At 37.1% G+C, this 22,879-nt stretch overlaps 1 protein-coding gene across 4 annotated transcripts in view; it reads left to right on the forward strand.

The window, feature by feature from the left end:
• ZNF451 (zinc finger protein 451) overlaps positions 1 to 22,879 on the forward strand; it is an 89,806-nt gene that overhangs the window by 10,465 nt on the left and 56,462 nt on the right. Inside the window, exon 4 of one of the 4 annotated variants that reach the window (XM_058734328.1) lies at positions 1,500 to 4,659. The exons of the other annotated variants lie outside the window; for them this stretch is intronic. Coding sequence (XP_058590311.1) covers positions 1,500 to 2,996 — 1,497 coding nt within the window. The 3' untranslated portion in view covers positions 2,997 to 4,659. Of the gene's footprint in view, positions 1 to 1,499; positions 4,660 to 22,879 lie in introns of those variants that run through there. 4 annotated transcript variants of the gene reach the window in all.

Raw genomic sequence — 22,879 nt, forward strand, 5'->3', positions numbered from 1 at the left:
CATTATATTTGATTTGGATTTCTTTCACTTTAGTCATTTAAGAGGCCTTGTCTAAGACAATTATCAAGTCAATGATGGCTTTGTTTAGGAGCTGTAGTACTTTAGTGAATGGTCCATTTCTATAGAATGAGCCATAGAAGGTATCCATTGAGTCCTTTGCCCAGAACATCTCCTACTTCCAGTTTTGTTTTTTACTTTCAGTGAGAATGTGAAAAGATAACATGATACAGCAAAGTTCTAACACTTGAAGATGGTATCTGATAAAAGGGAAATGGAATAAAAACTGCAAGTGTTTTGGTTCCTTGTGCCCTTCTCCTTTCGTATCTCTCCTTAGGTGCCATGTATAACTGGATCCTTTTCTTCCAGAACCATGTGGCCACAGAAAGTTTGTTTTATCTTGGAAGAGAGGATGTGTGAAGATCCTTTAGAAAATGGAATGTGGGGAAGGGTTATAGGTGGTATAGTACTTCAGTTGTCATTCCTTTTAACCTTCTCTATTCCTCACATATTTAGGGGTTTTTTTTTCTCTTACCTGTGATTTATTGGTTGTGGGTTTGACCCTTAAACTAATACTTCCCTTACTCTGAGAACTAAACTAGCTGAGCCCTTTGTAGCAACCTTGTCTTTCTTTTGTCTTAGCCCGAGTTTCTATTAATGGGCTATTGTCTTGATGGATTGATGGGTTGGAGACTCCTGGCCGGAATACTTCTTGCTTTATGTTACAAGGGATTGAGACTTGGACTTGGAATCAGTATGCCTAGGTTTTAGCCTGAGCTTTACTCCTTAGTAATTTTGTGACTCTGGATAAATTAAGTAGCCTTTAATCTTAATTTCTTTATCAGATAATAATACCTACCTCACAGGGTTGTTGTGAGGACAAAATGAAGTGACAAATACATACTATGTAAGCTCCTTGGAAACTACAAACCATAAAGTAGGACTATGCAACTGGCAAGTTTTATCATTATTCATTTATGTTATTCATGGAGAGGGAACAAGAATCTTTAAAGGACTTAAAAGTGACTCTTCAATGGGGACTTTGAGAAATATTTTTGTGTGTGTGATTTTCAGTGGAACTTTTCCCAAGTTCTCTATACTATTATAAACTTCTACTTGTTGACTTACATACATTAGATGGGATTTTTAAAAAAAAGATTGTTAATCACCAGTAGTCTCACCACCTCTTCTTGTCCTAGCAGAAGACTGAGCAGTAGGCTAAGATGGCACCAATTGAACTGGGCTTGTTTTTACTCTCTTTTTTAATAGAGTGCCAGATTATTGCCAGTAGTTGGTATTGGGTTTTGGGGGTAGTGAAGCTTGTGGCTTTGACTTCTATGATCCCCTTGCAGACCTGTAGTGGATTGCATCTTTCATTGTTGTTATAATAATTAAAAAAATTGAGTTCTACTTACTGGTCATGCATCTCTGCACTTGAAAGTTAACATATTAAAAGCATTTTTTTTTCTTCCTTGGTTTTCTTGTTCATGTGGATAACCCAGAGAATGCCTGAGTCTAAGGTGCCATCCTCTGAGAATCATCGCCCAGAAATGTGCTCTAGCTGCAGTGTTCCTCTTCCCATTGGAGACAGCAGCTCCTCCTCTGGGAGTTGCACCAGCAGTCCACAAAGGATAGTTTCTCAACCTTCTTCTGTTGAGAACCCATTGGAGAACCAGAAAAATGATCAAAATAATTCAGATATTAAGATTTCTGAGACAGAGACACTTAAACCATCACAAAATTATCAGACTCTGCCTTCATCTCCAGTTCTGGTCCCCCAAGAATCTTTGGCCTCTTCAGAGGTCAAGGAGGATTTACCTGTAGAGTCTTCTTCAGCTTCACAGCATGGACAAGATGCCATCCTTTATCTTCAGACACAGGTGGCTGAGATGTCACGAGTGATACGTGATCTGCAGTCTAGGAGCTGTTTTAGATTCCATCATTCTAGGCCAAGTGAGAACTCCTCAGTTCCGTGGGACATCTCCACCTCCAAGGATGAAAATTTATCTACGGTTGATGAAGAAGCTGACTGCAAGTCCCCCTCAGCTGATGACAAAGGGCAGCCAACTGATCCCAGTCAGTCTAGTTTCACAGGTCTTTTGAAAAGAATGGAACAAAGAGGTGTTATAAAGAGAGTAACGTTACAATCTGAAGCAGAATCATGTGAAGGGAAACATGATTATGTGACCTCTAAGAAACGTTTGGTTCCTCCATTGCATCCTCTTCTGAGAATTGCCACCACTGAGGTTTTTAAAGACCCTGCTGATTGCCATCCTTCTTCCTTCATGGGGCACAGAGTATATCCTGTGGCCAAGGATACCTCTCCTTTCCAACCAAATCCACCAGCCGAGGGCCCTATTGTAGAAGCACTAGAGCACAGCAAAAGAGGAAGCACAACATCTCCTCTAGATTCTACCTCAAAAGAAATGGAGGTCATGGGTTGTAGATTCTACCATGCTGCTTCCATTGCAGCCCGAGCTGCTAGTTACATGGCCTATATGACTCAATATCAGCGTAAACTCTGGGAAGACATGGAGGATCTGGTTCATGACCCAGAGTTTGATCGTGGAAAAGCAAGATGTATAATATCGGATGGTATGGATGCCGGCCTTTGGCAGCTTTGTACTACTAGGGACATAATGGATTCTGTAGTCAGAGTTATGGCCATGGCAATAGACTACAGAAGACAAGCCTGGCTCCGACTTACATCTCTCACTAAGAAAACCCAGGAGAAGATCTCACACTTGCCCTTTGATGGTACTTCTCTCTTTGGACAAGATGTAAATGCTGTTGTTGCAGAAGAAAACAGTATAAAAGAAAATGATTATAGAGACCACAACAAATACTATAACCAACATCGATACTTTTATAGTCATGATCAGAAAGCACATTATCACAATAGAGGATATTCCAAAGGAGATTGGTACAAACCTCGAAACCACCCCTATAGATATAGAAAAAAGGGAGAATCTCCAGAACGCCATGGGTACAAGAATTAATAACCTGTTTGCATTCAGCAGTGTAGTCATCCAAGATCCTAACTATTTTACTTGTTCCTCCCCACTCAAACAGGATCTACAGGTAGGAGGTCACCTCAGAAAATAAATGCATGTCTGGAATTATCACGGCTAACATGTAATTCTAGACTTTTGAAATAGAGACTTATGTTTTATTGGCCAAGTGACAGTAGAGACTTCCATCTGAGTAGGGTTGGACAAACGTTTACCCATTATTTCTGGTCCAAAGTAAGTTCAGAGGAGGGTACTCAGGAATCTGAATCCTCTTGTGCTTAAAAAAATATAAATGATTTGTTCCTCAGGAAAATCTTACTGGTAAACTGAGGACTAGCAGATCTGGGGCCTGGAAATAACCTGCTACTAGGTCTCTGTTTACTAATGCCAGAGGCAAATCCTTCATTTTTATGTCATCAGTGCTTCCTTGTTCGGGCTTCACCTTGTCAGATCTTCACAAAATGACAAATCTGTTGTGCCCTGTTTATGTCAGGACAATCTGACTCTTCAAGAGTCCATACTACTCTCAAGCTCTCTCAGACTTCAGAATCAACCGTGCAACTCTGTCAAGAACTGGAATACAAATCAAATTTTGCCAAATCCAGTTTGCTTCCAGTAGGATGGCTAGATGTTACAGGTCTACTGTGGACACCAGCTGGAAAAAGACTTTTCCTTCTTGTAACATCTCTAAAAATTTTCAAAGTAACTGTCCGTATCGAGACTGATGGCTACAGTGTCATTACCACTCAAAGCTACATGTGAGAGAATTCTTTTTATCATCATGGCCTAAGTCTTTGACCTGTCAAGCTGTCACATATAAGCAAGCTGTGAGACCCATCATGGTGTTCTCTCAGGATATTCTAGGCCTTTCACCAAGATGACCTTCTTAAACAAACCTACCTTCTAAACAGTTAAACTTTTTGAGCTTGATAATTCATCACTCTAAACACAAAAAGGAAATGTGCATTAGTGTCCTGGAAATAAAGGATGTTCTACAATCCAGGCATGCAAATCTGAACTCTTATAGGAGAATTCCAAACATGCCTGACAATCTGGTCCTCTTACTGTAATAAAGAGGGATGCCATCAAATAGATGATGTTGAGAATCCTTAAGTGTTAGAGTATAACTATGGATGTAGTAAAGAGAACATCTCATGCAGTTCTGTTTCTGGATATCTGTTTAAACGATAACATCCAGTAATGATTTCTTAAAAGTCTGAAATCAAGACTTCAGTAACATGTTCTTGGTTTATTGGTCCCTTATTCTAGTCAGACTCTTAATCATGAGAGACGACTTATCTTTTTGCTCCAAGTTGGTTCCATTAATAGTTCTTCACAATTCTGGAACTGGCAGCAGATACCTCAATTGTATATTCCACAGTATCTTTTTAATCTCAAGGCAGTGGCTGTGCAGTATACCAGTCCTTAGATCCTCGTTTTCGCAGCATGACTTCAAAAATGGAAGAAGTGTCAAGTTTGAGGGGTCAGAGTCCATCACCTAGTATTATTTGCTTGACAGCCCCCCCAAAAATTTTTATCAACAGACTTAACATTTTGTATCTCCTTAGTTTGTAAAACATCTGCATTTTTTCATCTGCTTGGTCAAAATATTTTGGATCTACTATTAGTGGAATATAACTGTTTTAGGGTTCATGTGGTTTCTATTTCTGCCGTAGTTCTTGCACAGTGGTGATTTATATTTTCCCTAGTGCCCCACTTTTTAATAGTTGAAGCTCATTCCCCCTCCATTGTAACTATATTCAGTACCCTTTTTACTACTTTTCTTCCTCTTTCTGATTGTTGAAGACACAACAGAGGTTGAAGACTCAAATCCCTACTTAGAAGAAGTTATTTTATTTTGTCAGATAATTTCAGAGTACTATATTGGTCCCATTTGTAGATTAAGCTTAGCAGACTTGATAGAGGAGATGATCTTGCACATTTGGTCAAGTCATATCTAGACTTAACATTTACCTTGAAAGACACAAGGGTCTAAGAAATCATAAAGATTTTTATAGTTTGATATGTATCACATCAGTTAAGTGGTCTCATGTGCCCTTGACATGGCACTATATAGCTTCTTTTTTGAAAGGACTAATCACAGGTGAATTCAGTGGAGAGAGAGACCTTGGAAGTGTTCTATATGGCTTCACATAGTTCCGAGTTAGCTAAGGCTACTTTAATCTCCCACTTGTCCATTTCTCCCCTTTCCTCCCCTGAATCAGATAGTGGGTTACAAATTTGATGATTTTTGAGGTACTCTTACTTTCCAAAATCCGAATCAAAAAATGATATGTGAAGATGGGATTCTCTGAAACTGCTTTGGCACTTCCACTTAACACACGCCTCCTTTTAAAATTTTTGTTTTTAATTGTGGTTAGAGACAAGACAACATAAAATTTACCATCTTAACCATTTTTAAGTGTACAGTTCACTCGTGTTAGCTCTATTTACATTGTATAGCTCCTCAAATATTTTATAAAACAGCATTGCTGTTCTCTTCTTGTGTTATTTATGTTGCTCAGTAGTAAAGTTAAAATTGCATTACCACTCTCCAGTTGATAGACTCAAGCATCTCCAGAGAACTTTCCTAAAAGTGAAATCCTAAAAGTGAAAAGAAATCCCCGAATTGTTGACTGGGTAACTTCTGAAAGGGATTTGGATTTGGCAGTTGAGTGGGGATTGTCAGAATGCAGTAAATAGGAACAGCTTTTAGCTATAGATCAGTCTCTTGACTGCAGAAGAAACAGTATTCTTAACTTGTTATTTAAAAATCTTTCTCTGGCATACTTGAATGATAATGGTGTTACAAAACTAAAAATGGGGACTTGTTGTAGGGAGACAACCCCAATAGCATATGGAACTCACAATTAGATAGTAAGTTTTCTTACTGTGCCTGCCATGGGCAGAGCCTGCCACAAAAATTCTCCATTAGGTGAACCTGTTTAAATATCTCTAGGTTTTCGGGAAGCTTTGGGGTAATTGCAAATTTAATGATTTGGTATTCTCAAAAGGGATGTGTTTAATGATCCTTTTTCTTCAAAATGTTTTTTCTCAACTAGACATAAAATATATGTGAAGACAATATGATTTCTTGCAGTTACTGTGTACAGAGAAACAGTTTCCATTGTTATATGAAGTGCCTTTTTAAATTTCACCCTGCTTAAAACTTAACATTTTGGTGTCTTGCATATGTTGCTGGTGGTATTTATGTGAGTTCTGTACAGTTATTTTTTTTTTTTTTGGAGTCTTATAGTTTATTCATCATCTGTACAATTGCACTATCTAAATGTACTCTCCTTCTGAATGTTCATTTGTTTTCTTTATAGCACTGTTGATCCATTTCAGAAGGTTATAGAGTATGCCCTTCCCCTTTATTTAAATAATGTTATGGTAGTTCTTTTTAGTTATTAATGATTGGCTCAGTTTCCTGGGCATTAAGGCAGCTTTGTTTTCTTTCTGCAGGTTCCAGGTTTTCTGATTGAGTCATTTGTCTATCTAACTTTGTTCTAAGCCATGGTAACACAACTTATATTTGATAAGTGGAAGTGTTTGCTTGGTAAGAAGAAACAAGGACTTTAGGAAAAGCAGTAGATTTCCTGATACTTTATCCTTTGTTTTCAGATGGTGTGACAACTTCCTTATCAATGTAATTGTATTTAAACTTTTTTTTTCTTACTGTGTGGCAGCTTCTTTATAATTCCATTTATTTACATAGCCCTCAAAATGACATTTTGAGGGGAGCATAAAGTCTTTCAGGATACTTGGATACTATTTAGTATGTTACATTAGTACTATACTAATAATTTACTGAATGATACCTAAGTGACCTGATTGATAATGTCCTTAAGGGTCCAGTACATCCAGGATAACCTCAGGTACTAAAAACAAGGAGGTTGGAATAGACACAATCCAGAATCCCTTCTAGCTATAAAATTGGATACAGAGTTAAATGACATGGATAAGTAGACTTAACTGCCACATTCACTATTCTTGAGGATGTAATTTAGTGGGGTTCTGATGAAGATTAGAAATCATGGATTAGGTCTTTGTAGGAATAGTTTATAAAGGTTGCAATAATTGAAAACTTTTTTTTTTCTTTAACGTGAGGCATATCTTGCCCCAGACTTGCACTGCTTATGTTTCCTCGTCTTTTGAAATTTGCCATTCTTAATGTTAGTGGCTAGTCCAATAATGGATTGTGATATCTGTGTACATCTTACGCATGTCATTCAGTTCGCCAGGTCCATTCTGTATAGTTTTCATTTGTGGATACACAAACCAATCCTTCCATTTTTCACTTAAAATATACAGGTGGAAGTTATCATTTAACTGATGATCGCTTTTGAATGCAAATCTTTTAGTTATTTTTCCAGAAATAAAGAGTTTTGTAAGCCATTAAGAAATTCTTTTATGAAATTTCCCGTCCTGTACGAATGATGAAATACTATTTTATTAAATCTTTTTTTTCTTATTGATTAGTGGGATAATATTTTTGTAATATTTTTGTCTTTTTTGTTTGCTTGACTTCATAGTAATGAAAACTTTTTTATAGTCGTGTTCGGTATCATTGAGTTATGTTATTACTGGAAATTATGTTTGCTTCCAGTGGGATATATCTGGAAGTGATCACAGTCCAACCATGTCCTTTTGATGTTATCATATCGGTTATTTCATTCTTTATTTGATCTTTTCTTCTCCCTTATGTAACACATCTTTCTGGAAGGATGTCTGATCTTCCCCTAATCTCTTTGATGTAGATTATATTTTTTATTCTACCAGTAATTACTAGCCAGTATTTTGATGTGGCTTTGTATACTTAAATACAATGCCTTCAGCATTATTGTAAGAGATTTTCTAGTCTTCTTTTTTAATGTCCTTTTTTTTGAAAGTAGCCAGTCCAGTCTCTGGAACTATTATTTTCTGGCTATTGAACTTTCATCAGTTTTAAATGCTTCCTCATTTAATAGTAGTATTTTCTCATTTTATAATTTTCACACAAATGTATTATTACATATGGTTTATGGCTAATTGCATCCTCTCATAAAAATTTTAAGCCCATTACCATGGAGTTATAGAACAGTGCTGACATATAGTGCATCTTAAAGTTAACTAGTTTTCTCCAGGTCTTAAGGGCTTTACATGTTTTATTGAGATAACTGTCTATTTCAAATGGTCTCTTGGATTTTCTGATGCCTTGTCAAGAATTCAACAAGAATTCTCAGGTTGTCTGTACTTTCTTTTAGGACTTTGGAGATCTCTCAAGTTGTATTGAGTTTTCTAATAATCCTAACTATGTTCTTTGGTAGAAGTGAAAGTAAATGCTTTATATCTAGTGGTATTTTAAATTTCTCCTTTGATCTTAAATGCTTCAGGTGTTATTATGAGTTCTGTTAGTAGTCTTCTTACAAGACCTACTTTGATATGCTGTTTTTTTCCCATGAGCTATCTATGTTTTCTGTTTTCTTTCATTGCCCGTAAGAGTAGCTCTGTCACGTCATTGAGTTTGAAGGGCTACAGTTAGACCTCTTGTTAACTCCCACTTTTATCTATGATGGCTATTTTACACTACTTAGTGTGCATTTAACACTAATGTGCTATAAGAACTATCATGTTTGTGGTCCCTTTTATTTATACCACTTTTAATTCGTGGGGCAACAATGATGTGGACGATTGGGGGAAAACATTTTCCAAGTCACTAAATAGTCTTAAATTTTCAGTTACATTTTTTTGAACATATTTAATTACATTAAATATCCAGCTGTTAGGTGTGCAGCCCATTCCTTCCTGCCTTGGTTCTAGTCAGTTTTTTATTAACCTCATTTAGATTCTTAGCAAGAGTTGCATGCATGTTGGTCTTTGTCTAATGGCTTATAACAACTCCTATTTACATTTAGCAAAAATATATTTTGAGATCTTGAAAGCACCTTGATAGCCTTGAGTCTAACTATTGTCTTCCTACCTGGGAAGCAAGCAGAGGAGAAAATTTTCATTTATAGAGCTTACATTTACTAGGCTGTGTGCTAGAAGTTACAAGGCGTTCTTGAGGAAGAAATTCACTCTGATTTTGCAGATGAGGAAATGAAACATCATTAAACACCTTGCTCAATTGGTGAAACCAAGCTTTGAATATAGACTCTTCCTCCAAAGTCTGAATTCAGCATTATACTAGGCTGCCTCTATGTATTTTTCAAGGCTCTACTAAAGTCTTAACTTTTCTGATGAGCTAACTTGACATACACTAATCTTTTTCTTCCCTAAACTTTGTGTTTATGGTTGTACTCTCATCCCTTAGTATTTGATGTCTTATATTAACTAATTCCTGGTCATTTCATGTGTCAGACGAGAAACCCTAACCTCTTAGTTTTCCCATTGAGATTTCACTGTGGGACTAAGATTGTTCTTGATGCATGGTCATTGGCTTGTTTCATGTATTCCATTCATTTTCAGCACTGATCATTTTAGTCATGGTTTTTTTTTCCTACCTTTTTTGTTTGTTGTATCCATTTTGTTTCAGATACACACTTAAATTTTATTTATTTATTTTTTTTTTGCTGGCATCTTTAAGATATTGGCTAGGGAAAAAGGTGGAATGGTGCAACACACATGGTATTTAAATTCAAAGACCTTGATCCGAGTATTAGCAAGTCATTATCTGAGCCTCAGTTTTCCTACTCTCAAATGAGGTAATGCGCAGAAGTACTTTGAAAACTCAAAAGTCAAATACAGATTTCTTTCATAGTTGTGCTGTTTCTACACACATTCATAGATATAACTGTGGGATGGTATTGGGTATAAGTACAGGTACATTTTAAGATGTGTATTTAATAGCATGTAATAGTTCTTGTCATCAGATCATTTCCCCTTGTTTACAGTTTTTTAAGGCTCAACCATTAAGCTATATTGCAAACCCATCAATGGACTAAGTGATTGAAAGGCATATTTAAAGTAAAATAGTTGCTTTTCTCAAGTGCAAGCTAAGAAATGCTTATGATAATAAGAAATAAAAGAATGTAGAATGAAGAGCTAGGATATGTAGGTACGTGTATACAGTTTTTGATGGATGCTGTTTTGTCACTTTGTGTCTATGTTGGCAACAAACTTTTATCATCATTATCAATATCTATGTGCAGGCAGGCACTGAGGAAGGTCTGGGGGTACTGGGAGTTCATAAGAGATGGTGTATTCTCGCAAGAGAAGGAAATACCAATACAATGTAATTGTCCTGTTTAGAGGATTGTCTGTGATGAGGTTGGAACAAAAGAGGGCCATCTAGAGGGATCAAGGAAGCTTTTCTTACTTAGTAAATACTTGAGCTGGGGTTTGGAACATGCTTAGAGAAGAGCCAGTTGGACTAACGGAGAATCAGGAGCCAGGCATTGAAATGAATCAGTGCATACAAAGGCATGTGGAACATCACATCTGGTTTCAGAATTGTAAGGAACAGCCTTTACGGGGCACAGTTTGAGATGCAGCTGAAGAAAAAGGATAAATTACCCATGAAAATGTATTGGTTCCTACTTATTCAAAGTATACCAAGTTTGTATAGCCGTTACTTGTAAGGTTATAGAAGTAGTCTGTCTGGAGTTCACTTTGTACCATAGTCTCCTGTGGACATCTAGAACAATTCTTTTTCTTCTCTGAACTGAGCCAAAGGAGGGTTTTTGGTCAGTGCACCACCAGCCCCAGGGATAGACAGCTCAAGCAGTGAGAAAGAACTGAGGCACCGGTAGAGAACAACTTTGAAGATGAACAGGATGATGACACTGAAGTGGAATGTTACATTATGGGTATACAGTTGTATACTTCATGACCTCCTATTGGCATTGTGTCCTTAGTGTAGCTAAATGTGGCTAATCTCCCTGTATGTTGGTTTATAGATAATTTGAGGGTGGATTTGGGGAAAATGAAGATATTTCTAAAAATGTTGCTTCATTGGAGTTTGGAGGTGTTGTATTGAAGAAAGACCTGTGTACCTTGTGCCAGTGGTATCTCCAGCAGCACCCAGAACACATTTTGTCAACTTCCTGTTTGTTTTTTCTCTGGTTTGGAGTTTCTTTTCTTGCTTTTGTTGCCACTTTGTCACCTTTTCTCTTTTCATAATTCATCCTTTTTCTTTCTGTGCCAGAGATATAGCAGTGGCACTCAGGGTTAAAGCTATAACTCCCCCTTTGCAGCTTCAGAGATATTTTTAAATTCCCGAGTTCCAAAGTTGTTTTTTTGTTTGTTTGTGGTCCTGTGCTGAAGGAGAATCAATGTCATTCTTCCCAGGAGGGATTTTTATAAGTATAGATACTGGCAATTTACCGAAAAGACAATACAGGAAGAAGAATCTTACCTAACACGTTTGGTGGTTACTGGCCTTCTTAAATGAATAAAGTACTTTACAGAATGGGGTATGTCTGTATGTATGTTTTTAAGTTTGCTCATATAGAGCAGATGTTCTGTGTACTTTGTATTTGTAAACAATAACCAGTTGGGGGTGGGAAGATGATTGCTTTGTATAAAAGGGTTGTTTTCTGGTTCCAAAGCTTTGCTGCTGGAGATGGTAAATAAATATTGTACTGCTTTGCTGTGTTTATCCCTTCTGCTCTGTCTGTATTTGAATATAAAATTCTTGAGAAAAATTGTTGCTTTTCAAAATGTTATTTTGGGGTATGGTTTGAGCCATAGGTTGGGCAGAAGAGGCTTCTGGTAAACAGAACTTCTGGGAGTACAAACTTCAGACCGAACTGCGGACCCCGGCTTTAGAATGAGCAGTAATAAGCAGGCTTTGGAATTTGAGTTTGTATTAAATAATGCAATTGTTTCAGGAATTCTTTTAAAATTAATTGCATTCGTCAGATGGATAGATAATATGATGATTTACAAAGTTAATTACACTTTCGCATTTGATTGCTTCTTCGAGCTTTTTTTAAACTTGGAATCCCTTATAGAGGATAAGGATAATGGCCAGAATAATCATTCTCCAGTTAACACCCCTCTGACTAGTTTGTGCCAGCTGGTATTCAGGAAGGATGCTGTAACAACAAATAAACCGCTCCCTTGGATTGTTCTCTATATCCCCTCTCCCTAATCTACCCCCCCCCCCCCCCCCCCCCCGCCCTCCAGCTCCTACAAAGCTCATCTTTCCTTATTACTGGCTTTTCTGTAGCCAAAAAAGCGCCTTTGGTGCGTCAGATAGGGAACTGGGTTGTTGTGATCACCTCTCTGGATAACTATTTTTACAGTGCTTTCTCCTAGCTTACATCATCCTGTAAGGAGTGAGAATTAGTCCATTTCACAGAGCGCTCCATTGGCTATATTCATTATTTCCATTAAAAAAGTAATTTTGTATAATGCCAAATTTGATAGTTACTCAACAACTAAAATGCTTTTTAGAGATTGGTGATTTTAAAATATGTCAGTTGCTCATTATAAAAAAGCCTCAAAATGATATAATGCCACAAACTATTATAAAATGATAATTTCTTCTGTGAAGCCCTGCCTTGTTCAGTATTGTTTCTAGAAAATGCTTTACAAAAGCAGATTTATTCTTTTAATTCTGTATTTCCTTTAACTTAATCTTGGCAAATATTTCTAGAAAACTGACTTAATGGCAGTAAGAAGCTCAACTTTTGGGTGAGCAGATGAATGAAGAGTAAAATGGAAAAACTGCCTGTATTTAATATTTTAAAAACATTTATTCATGAGACCTTAGAAAAGTTTTATTAAATGGATTATAGCCTGTTTTCTCAGCATTCAGTGCCAAGTCCAGTTCTTAACTACCAAAGGGGAGTTGGCAAGTATATGGCACTTGGCTTCTTGAACTATAATACACTGAAGGATTGAGTGAATGGTCCAAGAAATGGGCATTTGTAGATGAATTTTGAAAGAAAACCCACCTGTGAAATTCAAGTTATAGTTAAAATTACTTGTGGGACATTGTTAGCTTTCTTGTGAATAAATATGTATATTTAGAAATTACCTTGGTCATTGGAAAAGTTAAGAATGTTGCTTTCTATTTTTATATTCCAAAAAGAAAAAGAGGACGGTCAGGTTTAGGCTAAATAAACTAGTATTTTTAATTTGACAAAATATACTTTTAATAATTTACACTTAAAAATACAAATGGGTATGGGTACTTCATAATTTTTTAAAGCATACATGTATTTTGCTTTTTGCTTTAAAATAGTATGGTGTTTGACATCAAAACTGTGTAAAATACACTTTCCTGATAGCCCTTAAGTCTGTTGAATTGAATATGACTTACCTTAGTTATGATTAGTATCTTTTTCTGTTAGGTTTGGAAAATAATGTTATCTTGTCATTGGATTTCTTAGAGGGAAAAATCTGGAGGAAAAGAAAAGTTAAATACAATTTACTAACAGATTATGTTGCTTCTAGATACAGAATTTCCATCTACCTTTATAAAGTATAAATGTTAAACTTCTATTTTTGTAAGGGATTAATTTAAACCAGATCTATCATTCCCAAACAAAAGAATGAGATCCTCAGTTCTTTTTGTCTTTATGCTGTCTTGTTTGTTAAAAATTGAAATTTTATGGGGCACCTGTGTGGCTCAGTCAGTTAAGTATCCTACTCTTGATCAGGTTCAGGTCTTGATCTCAGGGTCGTGAGTTTAAGCCCCATGTTGGGCTCTGCACTGGGCGTGAAGTCTACTGAAAAAAAAAATTGTAATTCTGTAAATAATTTTATTACATGTGCTCACTGTAGAAATACTAGGAAATAGAGATAAAACGGGAAAAAAAACCTTTCCAAACAGAAAGAAACAACTGCTATTAAGATTTGATTTTTAGCTTTCTAGATTTTACTTAACATATTTTATTTAACAAAAGACAAAATTATTTTCACTTAAATACAAATTAGGGAAAAAAGACATTGAAATGTATATAGATGATAACTTCATTGATCGGCAGTATTGTGCCATTTCATCACTAATTTGCCTATTTAATGATAGTGTATGATTTTATAGTTCACATAGATGTTTCACATGAATGTTAGAAATTTTAATAGTATCCAGGAAATCTTAGCTCATTAAACTTGACTAGTAAGTGAAAGTATTAATTACTTTGGTGAAAATTTTGTCCAAATAGTAGTCACCCTGGGTGTGACTCCTCACGATCTTTTATGATCAGGATTGTGAGTTCATGATCAAAACTAATTTGAAGTTCAACTGAACTGATTTTGAGGTGGTTATTGGCCTGTAGCAAAAAGAAAAATCAGGATAGTGCAGCTAGTTTTTCACAAGGCTAAATTTGTTTAATATGAGACTATTAAGGGAAATTTTAAAGGATCAGCCTGAGGTTGTGTCTTTACTCGTAAGAAATGGTGACCATTGATATTAGTTCCTTTAAAATGCCCTTACTTGGGCTGCCTGGGTGGTTCAGTCAGTTAAGTGTCCAGCTCTTGATCTCAGCTTAGGTCTTGATCTCAGGTTCCTGAATTTGAGCCCTGCATTGGGCTCCACACTGGGCATGAGCCTACTTTAAAAAAAAAAAAAAAAATGTCCTTAGTTGACAAAATAAGGGACTCCTATCCCAGGCTTTGCTTTTCCCTCTGCCCCCAGTTATGTTGACACATTGAATCCCATTATTACGGATTAGATCTCATAAGAGATTCTTCCTTTCTTGCCCAAGTTATACCTTACTTCTAGCTTGGAATTTTTGCTATAACTCAACTCCACTACATTAAAACATAAACATTTTGTCCTCAAAAACAAAAGTCTTACTTTCACCTGTGCAGGCATTCCTTGGAGATTTTGCAGGTTTGGCTCCAGACCACCACAATAGCACAGATGTTAAGTGTGCAGTAGTAGTATGTCTAAAAAAATATACATACCTTAATTTAAAAATATTGCTAACAAATGCTAACCATCATCTGAGCTTTCAGTGAGTTTTAATCTTTTTTCTCGTCTTGCCTCGATGATGATGGCTTCTGACTGACCAGGTTGGTGGTTGCTGAAGTTTGTGGTGGCTGTGGCAATTAATATAAAATTACAGTGAGGTTTGTTGCTTTGATTAAGTTTCAGAAACAATCTCTCAAGCGTGGTAATATTCTAAATCCTTTGTTGTCATTTCAACAGTCTTCACAGCATCCTCACAAGAGTAGATTCTATTTGAGGAAATCTCTTTGCTCATTGATAAGGAGCTCCTCATCTATTCAAGTTTTATCATGAAATTACAGAAATTGAGTCACATCCTCAGGCTCTACTTCTGGCTAATTCCGGTTCTCTTGCTATTTCCACCATATCTGCACTTCCTTCCTTTTTCCCGGAAGTCTTGAACCCCTTAATGTCCTCCAAGAGGGTTGGAATCCATTTCTTCCAAACTCCTCTTAATATTGATATTTTGACTTCTTCCCATGAATCACAAATGTTCTTAATGGCCACTAGAATGGTAAATCTTTCCGGAAGGTTTTCAATTTTCTTTGCCCAGATCTCTCAGAGGAATCACTATGTATGGAACTATAGCCTTACAGAATAAATTTCTTAAATAATAATAAGACTTGCGAGTTGAAGTTGTTCCTCAATCCATGGGCTATAGAATGTGTGTTGTGTTAGCAGGCATAAAAACAACATGAATCTCACTGCGTATCTCCAACAGAGCTCTTGGATGACCAGGTGCATTGTCAGTGAGCAGTAATATTTTAAAGGAGTTCTTTTTCAGCAGTAGGTCTCAACAGTATGCTTAAATTCAGTAAACCATGATGTAAACAGATGTGCTATCATCCTGGCCTTATTCCATTTATAAAGCACAGGCAGAGTAAACTTAGCATAATTCTTAAGGACCTTAGGATTTTAGAATGGTCAATGAACGTTGATTCCAACTTAAAGTCACCAGCTGCATTAGCCCCTAACGAGAGTCAGCCTGTCCTTGGAAGCTTTGAAGCCATGCGTTGACTTCTCTCTAGCTACGAAAGTGCTAGATATTATCTCCTTCCAATAGAAGGCTATTTCATCCACATTGAAAAGCTGTGGCTTAGTGTAGCCACCTGCTGCTTCCCCTTGCACTTCGCTGTTCACTGAGACAGCTTTTCTTAAGCCTTGTGAATCAACTAGCTTCAAACTAGCTTTTCTTTTTCCTCACTTAACCCTTCACACAATTGAAGAGAGTTAGGGCTTTGCTCTGGATTGGGCTTTGGCTTAAGGGAATATTATGGTTACTTTGTTATGGTTGCTTTGATCTGTCCATACCACTAAAACTGTCTTCATATCAGCAATAAGGCTGTTTTGTTTTCCTATCATTTGTTTGTTCACTAGAGTAGTACTTTTAATTTCCTTTAAGAACTTGTCCTTTGCATTCACAACTTGCCTTTTTGGTCCAAGAGGCCAAGCTTTCAGCCTATCATGGTTTTCAGTATGCTTTCCTCACAGAGCTTTATCATTTCTAGCTATTAAAGTGATAAATTGTGCAACTCCTCCTTGCATCTGGACACTTAGTGGCTATCATCAGGTTATTAATTGGCCTAATTGCAATATTTAGGTCTCAGGGAGTAGGCCTAAGGAAAGAGAAAGCGACAAGGGAATGGCCAGTCAGTGGAGCAGTCAGACAACGTTTACGCAATCTTTATGTGTAGTTCATGGCACCCCAAAACAATTATAGTAGTAACATCAAAGATCACAGATCGGCATAACAAATACAATAGTGAAAAATTTTGAAATTTTGCAAGAATTACCAGAATGTGACAGGCATAAAGTGAGCAAATACTGTTGGGAAAATCACATTGATAGACTTACCGGATGCAGGGCTGCCACAAACCTTCAATTTGTAAACGTGGTATCTACGAAGCACAATAAAATGAGGTGTGCCTGTCTGTGCTTAACTTTCATGGATATGTGTACTCAGATTTAACCCGTATTCTTAATCTGACTGCCATTTCTAGGACACAACTCAAATTTGCTTTGTATAAAACCCAAGTCTTAGATAAAAATGTAAAGAATATACCAGAGGATATAAGGAGTTCATAGTGTCCAGGGTGAGCAGAAACAGGATCACAGAGAGAGGCCATATTAGCCTGGCTTCTGAGGTTCTGGAACAGCTTTTCTTCCTGTACCCAGTGTGTCCCTTATTTTGTAACCTTCCGACTCCTGATCACCCACAGATTTTTTGTGTGTGTCAGACTGGGATTTTAACCATACCTCTGGTTCCCAATTAAAAAACAAACAATATTCTTCATAAATTTTTTTCCATGGTCCCTGAACTAGGATATGCCTTTTAACATTTTCTGACTTGACAACTTTCTTCTTAATTCTATGAAAACCCCACACAACTTCCCCAATGGGAGAGGAGAGGGTATGGAAGAAAAACTGATGCAGAGAATGATCTAAAATAGAGGCAAACAGACTCTCCCCCTCCCCAGTGTATCTCTTGAGACCGTCATATTCTTCTCCCAAAAAATAACTGAGTGGGTAGCATTTTCTTGCAGATTATTTGCTGTAACCCTGGACTCAGTAGTATTCTTTAATAGTTTCTAATATGGAAGTTAATCCAGGGTGAGCACAGCAAGTGCTTCAAGAAAGATGGCTCTGAAGATCCTATAGCTGCTAACATTTTATTCTTTTTGTTTTTTCTTTTTGGCTTAAAACAACAGAAATTTATTCTCTTACAGTTCTGGAGACTAGAAGTCCAAGTTTGGCCAGACCAAGCACTCTCTGACCACTCTAGGGAAGGGTCCTCACGTCTCTCCTCACTTCTAACGGTGGCCAGCAGTCCCTGGCTTGTAGTTTTGTCACTCCTGTTGCTGCCTCTGTCTCCCATGACATTCTCCCTGCGTGACTTAGTCTCTTCATGTGGCATCATCCTCTCTGTGTCTTTATTCTTACCATTCTTACCTTTGAGAGCCAATTCCATTTCTAGCTTGAGAATTTACATATCTGAAAGTCAGACCATAGAGAAACTCTAAGGACCTAAATGCTTATTAATACTACAGGCTTTGGGGAAGATTGGCAAATCCGGCCTAAGAAGAACACTCCTAGAATTTTGTGACTTCACGTCAAATAACAATTCAGTATTTTGTCACTAATGGAATGGTGGAGACTCCCACACCTAAGAATATAGTGGCCCCTTTTCATCTTAATTCTACAGAAACATTTAATACACTTTCGTCTATCCTGAAATGAGTTTACTTTCTGCCCATGTTCCTGACAAATAACACTATAGTTTTGATTCTGCTTTTGAATCAGTAACAAGGTGGCCTGCAGTAAGTTTTTTTCCCCTTGCTTCTTTCTGATAAGTTAAAATATGTTTCCGAACATATTGATTCTTTGAATTACCTGTTCTATTTTTGTGCAAAATAAGGTCTTCTGCGACCTAATAGGCAAAATCCCTAGTATGTGTTTTAATATCAGTCATCTCTGTTTTTCCAGTGCATGTGTGTTTTCCCAGAACCATAGAAGTATGTAATTCAGTAAGATCTAGAGGCTGCCCCTCATCTTGAACCTCTAAAAATGGAAATTCAAAGGATTTGGCTTCCTAGAGTGAGTGTGTGTTCATAAATAACCCATTACTCATGCCTGGCTTAAACCAGCAACCGTGATCCCGAAACCTAAGTTGTGATGGAAAAGTATATGAGTATCATCATCCCCTGCCTCATATAATTAATTTTTGTTATTTAAAAAAAAAAATTTTTTTTTAACGTTTATTTATTTTTGAGACAGAGAGAGACAGAGCACAAACGGGGGAGGGTCAGAGAGAGAGGGAGACACAGAATCTGAAACAGGCTCCAGGCTCTGAGCAGTCAGCACAGAGCCCGACGCGGGGCTCGAACTCACATACCGCGAGATCGTGACCTGAGCCGAAGTAGGACGCTTAACCGACTGAGCCACCCAGGCACCCCTAATTTTTGTCATTTTAAATGGCAGAAGTCTCAAAGTTGAAGTTCACTCTTTCTCTGGCTGCCATTCATTCCTTTTTAGCTACTCCTAGCAGATTGTCTTTCATATCTACTTATGTGCTTTCAGTATAGGTAGCCAGAGGTGGGGTTTTTGGGGCTTGGGGTTTGTTTTTTGTTTTTTATTTTTAAGAAGAAAATAGAAACTTTCCCCTTTGAGGAAAAGAAGGAAAATAAACTCAAATGTCTTTTGTTTTCAGTATCAGAGCTGGTAGGTCTTTTGAGTCCTTCAAAGTCATGAAAGATTAAATAAACAGATCAGAGTTAGCTGGGAATCACAGAAGTAATCTTTTGATTGATATCGTCAGCTAGTTCATTAAGTGTTAACGTAGGCTACTGATAACTAAATATAGGAAAAATAATTTTAGCAAACAATAATACCAACAGTCTTTATTTGTTCTCCAAAAGGTAATGTTCTAGGACTAGAGACTAACTTTAGAATGAGGTTGAAGAGATCTAAACAAATGTATAAGTGCTGATTAAAGGTACTAAACAATTTATCTTCCTAGCTTATGAGTATAGTTTGAATGGAGTAAAATTCTTACCTATATTTTGTGACTAATGGATTACTAAAAATTTTTCCAGTTGGATATATAATCTGTTTTAGACTTTAATTTTCAGCTAGTTTTCTGCCCAGCATATGTTCAAAAATTTTTTTAAGTTTATTTATTTATTTATTTATTTATTTATTTTGAGGTAGCATAGAAGCAGGGGAGGGCCAGAGAGAGAGGAGAGATCTCAAGCAGGCTCCACACTGTTAATGTGGAGCCAGATCAGGGCTTGAACTCACAAATCATGAGATCATGACCTGAGCTGAAACCAAGAGTCAGATGCTTAAACCAACTCAGCCACCGAGGTGCCCCGAGAGTGTATTTATAATTTATAATGTAAAGCAGAGAATCCTTAATTGTGCTTTAAAGGAAACTTTAAGAAGAATAAATATTATGTAAAATCTTCCTGAATGAGTATAACCTCAGAAGTATTTCAGAATGGTTATTTTGTAGTGGCCTAGGAAAAAGTAAAATGATAGTGAACCATCAATTCAAGGGTAGCTCTTTCCTGCATTAGAATTACCTTAATCCAGAACATGGCCTTCTTTCTGTCCCCAGAATTGTGATCCAACAACATATTTTTATAGGTAAACCCTAATTTATACCTTGTCTACCTTGTGTTCATGTGACCTTAGTTTACTTAACCTTCCAAGCACAACTTTTACTAGAGTTTAAAACCTAAAAAGTGTATCTGTTAGGAAAACTAACATACTCTAGGCCCATGATTGATTATCATTAACTTCCTTAAATTAAAAAATTCTTTTAGAATCTACTCTAGATTTCCTTCTCAAGGTAGTATTTACATTTTAAATAAAGAAATATTTTTGTCTTCCCAAAGAGTAAATTTTTGTTTTTAAGACAGGTCAATATGTCTTTACTAAAGGATCAGAGCTCTGATAAAGATTTTTGTGACTCTTTTTCTAATAAGCTGCATTGTTCTATGCCTTGTAAAAGAATATTTTGGTGAAGTTAGGAGAATGTCATCTATTACCTGGTACAAGGGTATATGTAGGCTGGCCAAGTGGTCAGAAGTCAGCTGGAACTACTTGTACCCAAAGTGATTCTGTGAGCATTCCTTGGATGCAGGAATTCCTTGCATCCAAGGATGCAGCTTCATATTGAAAATACCATTTTGACCTTCTTATGTATACTCCAGTGTAACTTTTGTGTTCTTGGAAAGTCACACTTGGTGTTTGACATGGTTGATGATGCAACTCTATCCCACTGTATATAAAATTTGGGTTGCACATAAATGACTGATTTGCCTACAGAGTGATACAGAGTAACCCAGTCTTTCTAGTAGAAAAAAAATTTAATAGACTTTATTTTGGGGGGAAGTTTTAGGTTTACAGCAAAACTGGGAGGAAGATAGAGATTTCCTGTATACCTCCTGCCCCTGCACATGTACAGCTTCCCTCATTATCAACATCCCCCAGCATAATGATACATTTGTTATAGTGAGTGAACCTAGAGTGACACATCATTGTCACTTAAGTTCATAGTTTACATTAGGGCTCACTATTAACGTACATTCTGTGAGTTTATAAAAATTTGTGATAACAGGTGTCCCCTTTATAGTATCATACAGAATAATTTTACTGCCCTGCAAATCTGTACTCTGCCAGCTCATCCTCCCCTCTCCTCAACCCTGGGCAACCACCGATCTTTTTTACTATCACCATAGTTTTGCCTTTTCCAGAATGTCATGTAGTTGGAATCATACACTATGTATAGCCTTTTCAGATCGGCTCCTTTCATTTAGTAATATGTATTTAAATCTCCATGTCCTTTCATAAACTGATGGCTTTTTTTGTTTGTTTGTCGACTCATTTCCTTTCAGCACTGATATTCTGTCATCTGGATGTTCCACAGTTTATCCATTCACCTACTAAAACACATATTGGTTGCTTCCAAGTTTTGGCATTTATGAATAAAGCTGCTACAAATATCTAATTACACAGGTTACTTTGCCCCTAACTACTATATATTTGCGTGTTCATTTTTTATTTTTTTTAATTATTTATTTTGAGAGAGAGCACTAGCAAGGAGGGGCAGAGAGATTAGGAAAAAGAGAGTATCCCAAGCAGGCACCACACCAGCAGCACCGAGCCCGATACAGGGCTCAAACTTCTGAAACTGGGAAATCATGACCTGAGCCAAAATCAAAAGTCAGACGCTTAACCTACTGAGCCACTCAGGTGCCCCTGCATGTTGTTCTTTAAGAAAGATCATGTCATCTGTGAACAAAGAGGATTTTATTTCTTTTTTTTTTTTTTTTTTTAACGTTTATTTATTTTTGAGACAGAGACAGAGTGTGAACAGGGGAGGGGCAGAGAGAGAGGGAGACACAGAATCCGAAACAGGCTCCAGGCTCTGAGCTGTCAGCACAGAGCCCGACGCGGGGCTCGAACTCACGCACCGCGAGATCATGACCTGAGACGAAGTCGGCCGCTTAACCGACTGAGCCACCCAGGCGCCCCGAGGATTTTATTTCTTGATTTATGGTTTGTCTGGCATTGATTGGGGGAAATTTTTTAGTCATTGCATAAAGGTTTCTGTTCTTTCTCTCTCGTATTTTTTTTATGTGTAACGTCTTTTGTAACAATTCTTGGATATTCCATTTTGTGTTTTTTTCAGTCTTTGGTTTGTTTTTTAGTTTTGGGAGTTTCTGTGGCCGTATTCTCAAGCACAGAGATTTTTTCCTCGGCAGTGTACAGTCTACTAAGGGCACTGTCAAAGGCATTCTTCATTTCTCTTATAGTGTATTTGATCTCTACCATTTCTTTTTGATTCTTTCTTAGGATTTCTCTCTCTCTTACTTACATTACGCATCTGTTCTTTCATGTTGTTAATCATAGTTGTTTTGAATTCCTGATCTAATCATTCTAACATCCTTGCCGTGTCTGCCTTTCTGTGCTTGCTCTGGCTCTTCAAACTGTGGGGGTTTTTTTTGCCTTTTAGTGTTCCTTATAATTTTTGGTGGAAAGGTAGATAAGATGTGTTAGGTAAAAGGAACTGTGGTAAATGGGCCTTTATAATGTGATAGTAAAGAATGGGGCGTGGTAGCACTGTATAGTCCTGTGATTAAGTCTCTGTCTTGTTGAGCTTGTGCCCCTGGACTGTGACCTTCAGCCCTGCTTCTCATTCCCTTCTTTCAATCGGGAAGGATGGCTAGTGTGGCCTGAAATTGGGTATTTCCCTTTCCCTCATGTGGAAGGCTAAATGGAGCTAGATTGGGTCTTTCCATTTTCCCAGGTTGGTTAGGTTCTGATAAAACTCCTACAAGGTTACCTTCTGGTAAAATAGTTGTTGGTGAGGGCAGACCTTGTTAAGAACAGAATGCTCTGGCATATTTCAAAATGTTTACTTTTCCTCTCCCCCTGCTGGAAGCATGAAGGGATTTTTCTCCAGTGTTTACTGTGAGAACCT

This window comes from Neofelis nebulosa, chromosome 6, assembly GCF_028018385.1.
Source record: "Neofelis nebulosa isolate mNeoNeb1 chromosome 6, mNeoNeb1.pri, whole genome shotgun sequence".
Classification (NCBI taxonomy): Eukaryota; Metazoa; Chordata; class Mammalia; order Carnivora; family Felidae; genus Neofelis; species Neofelis nebulosa.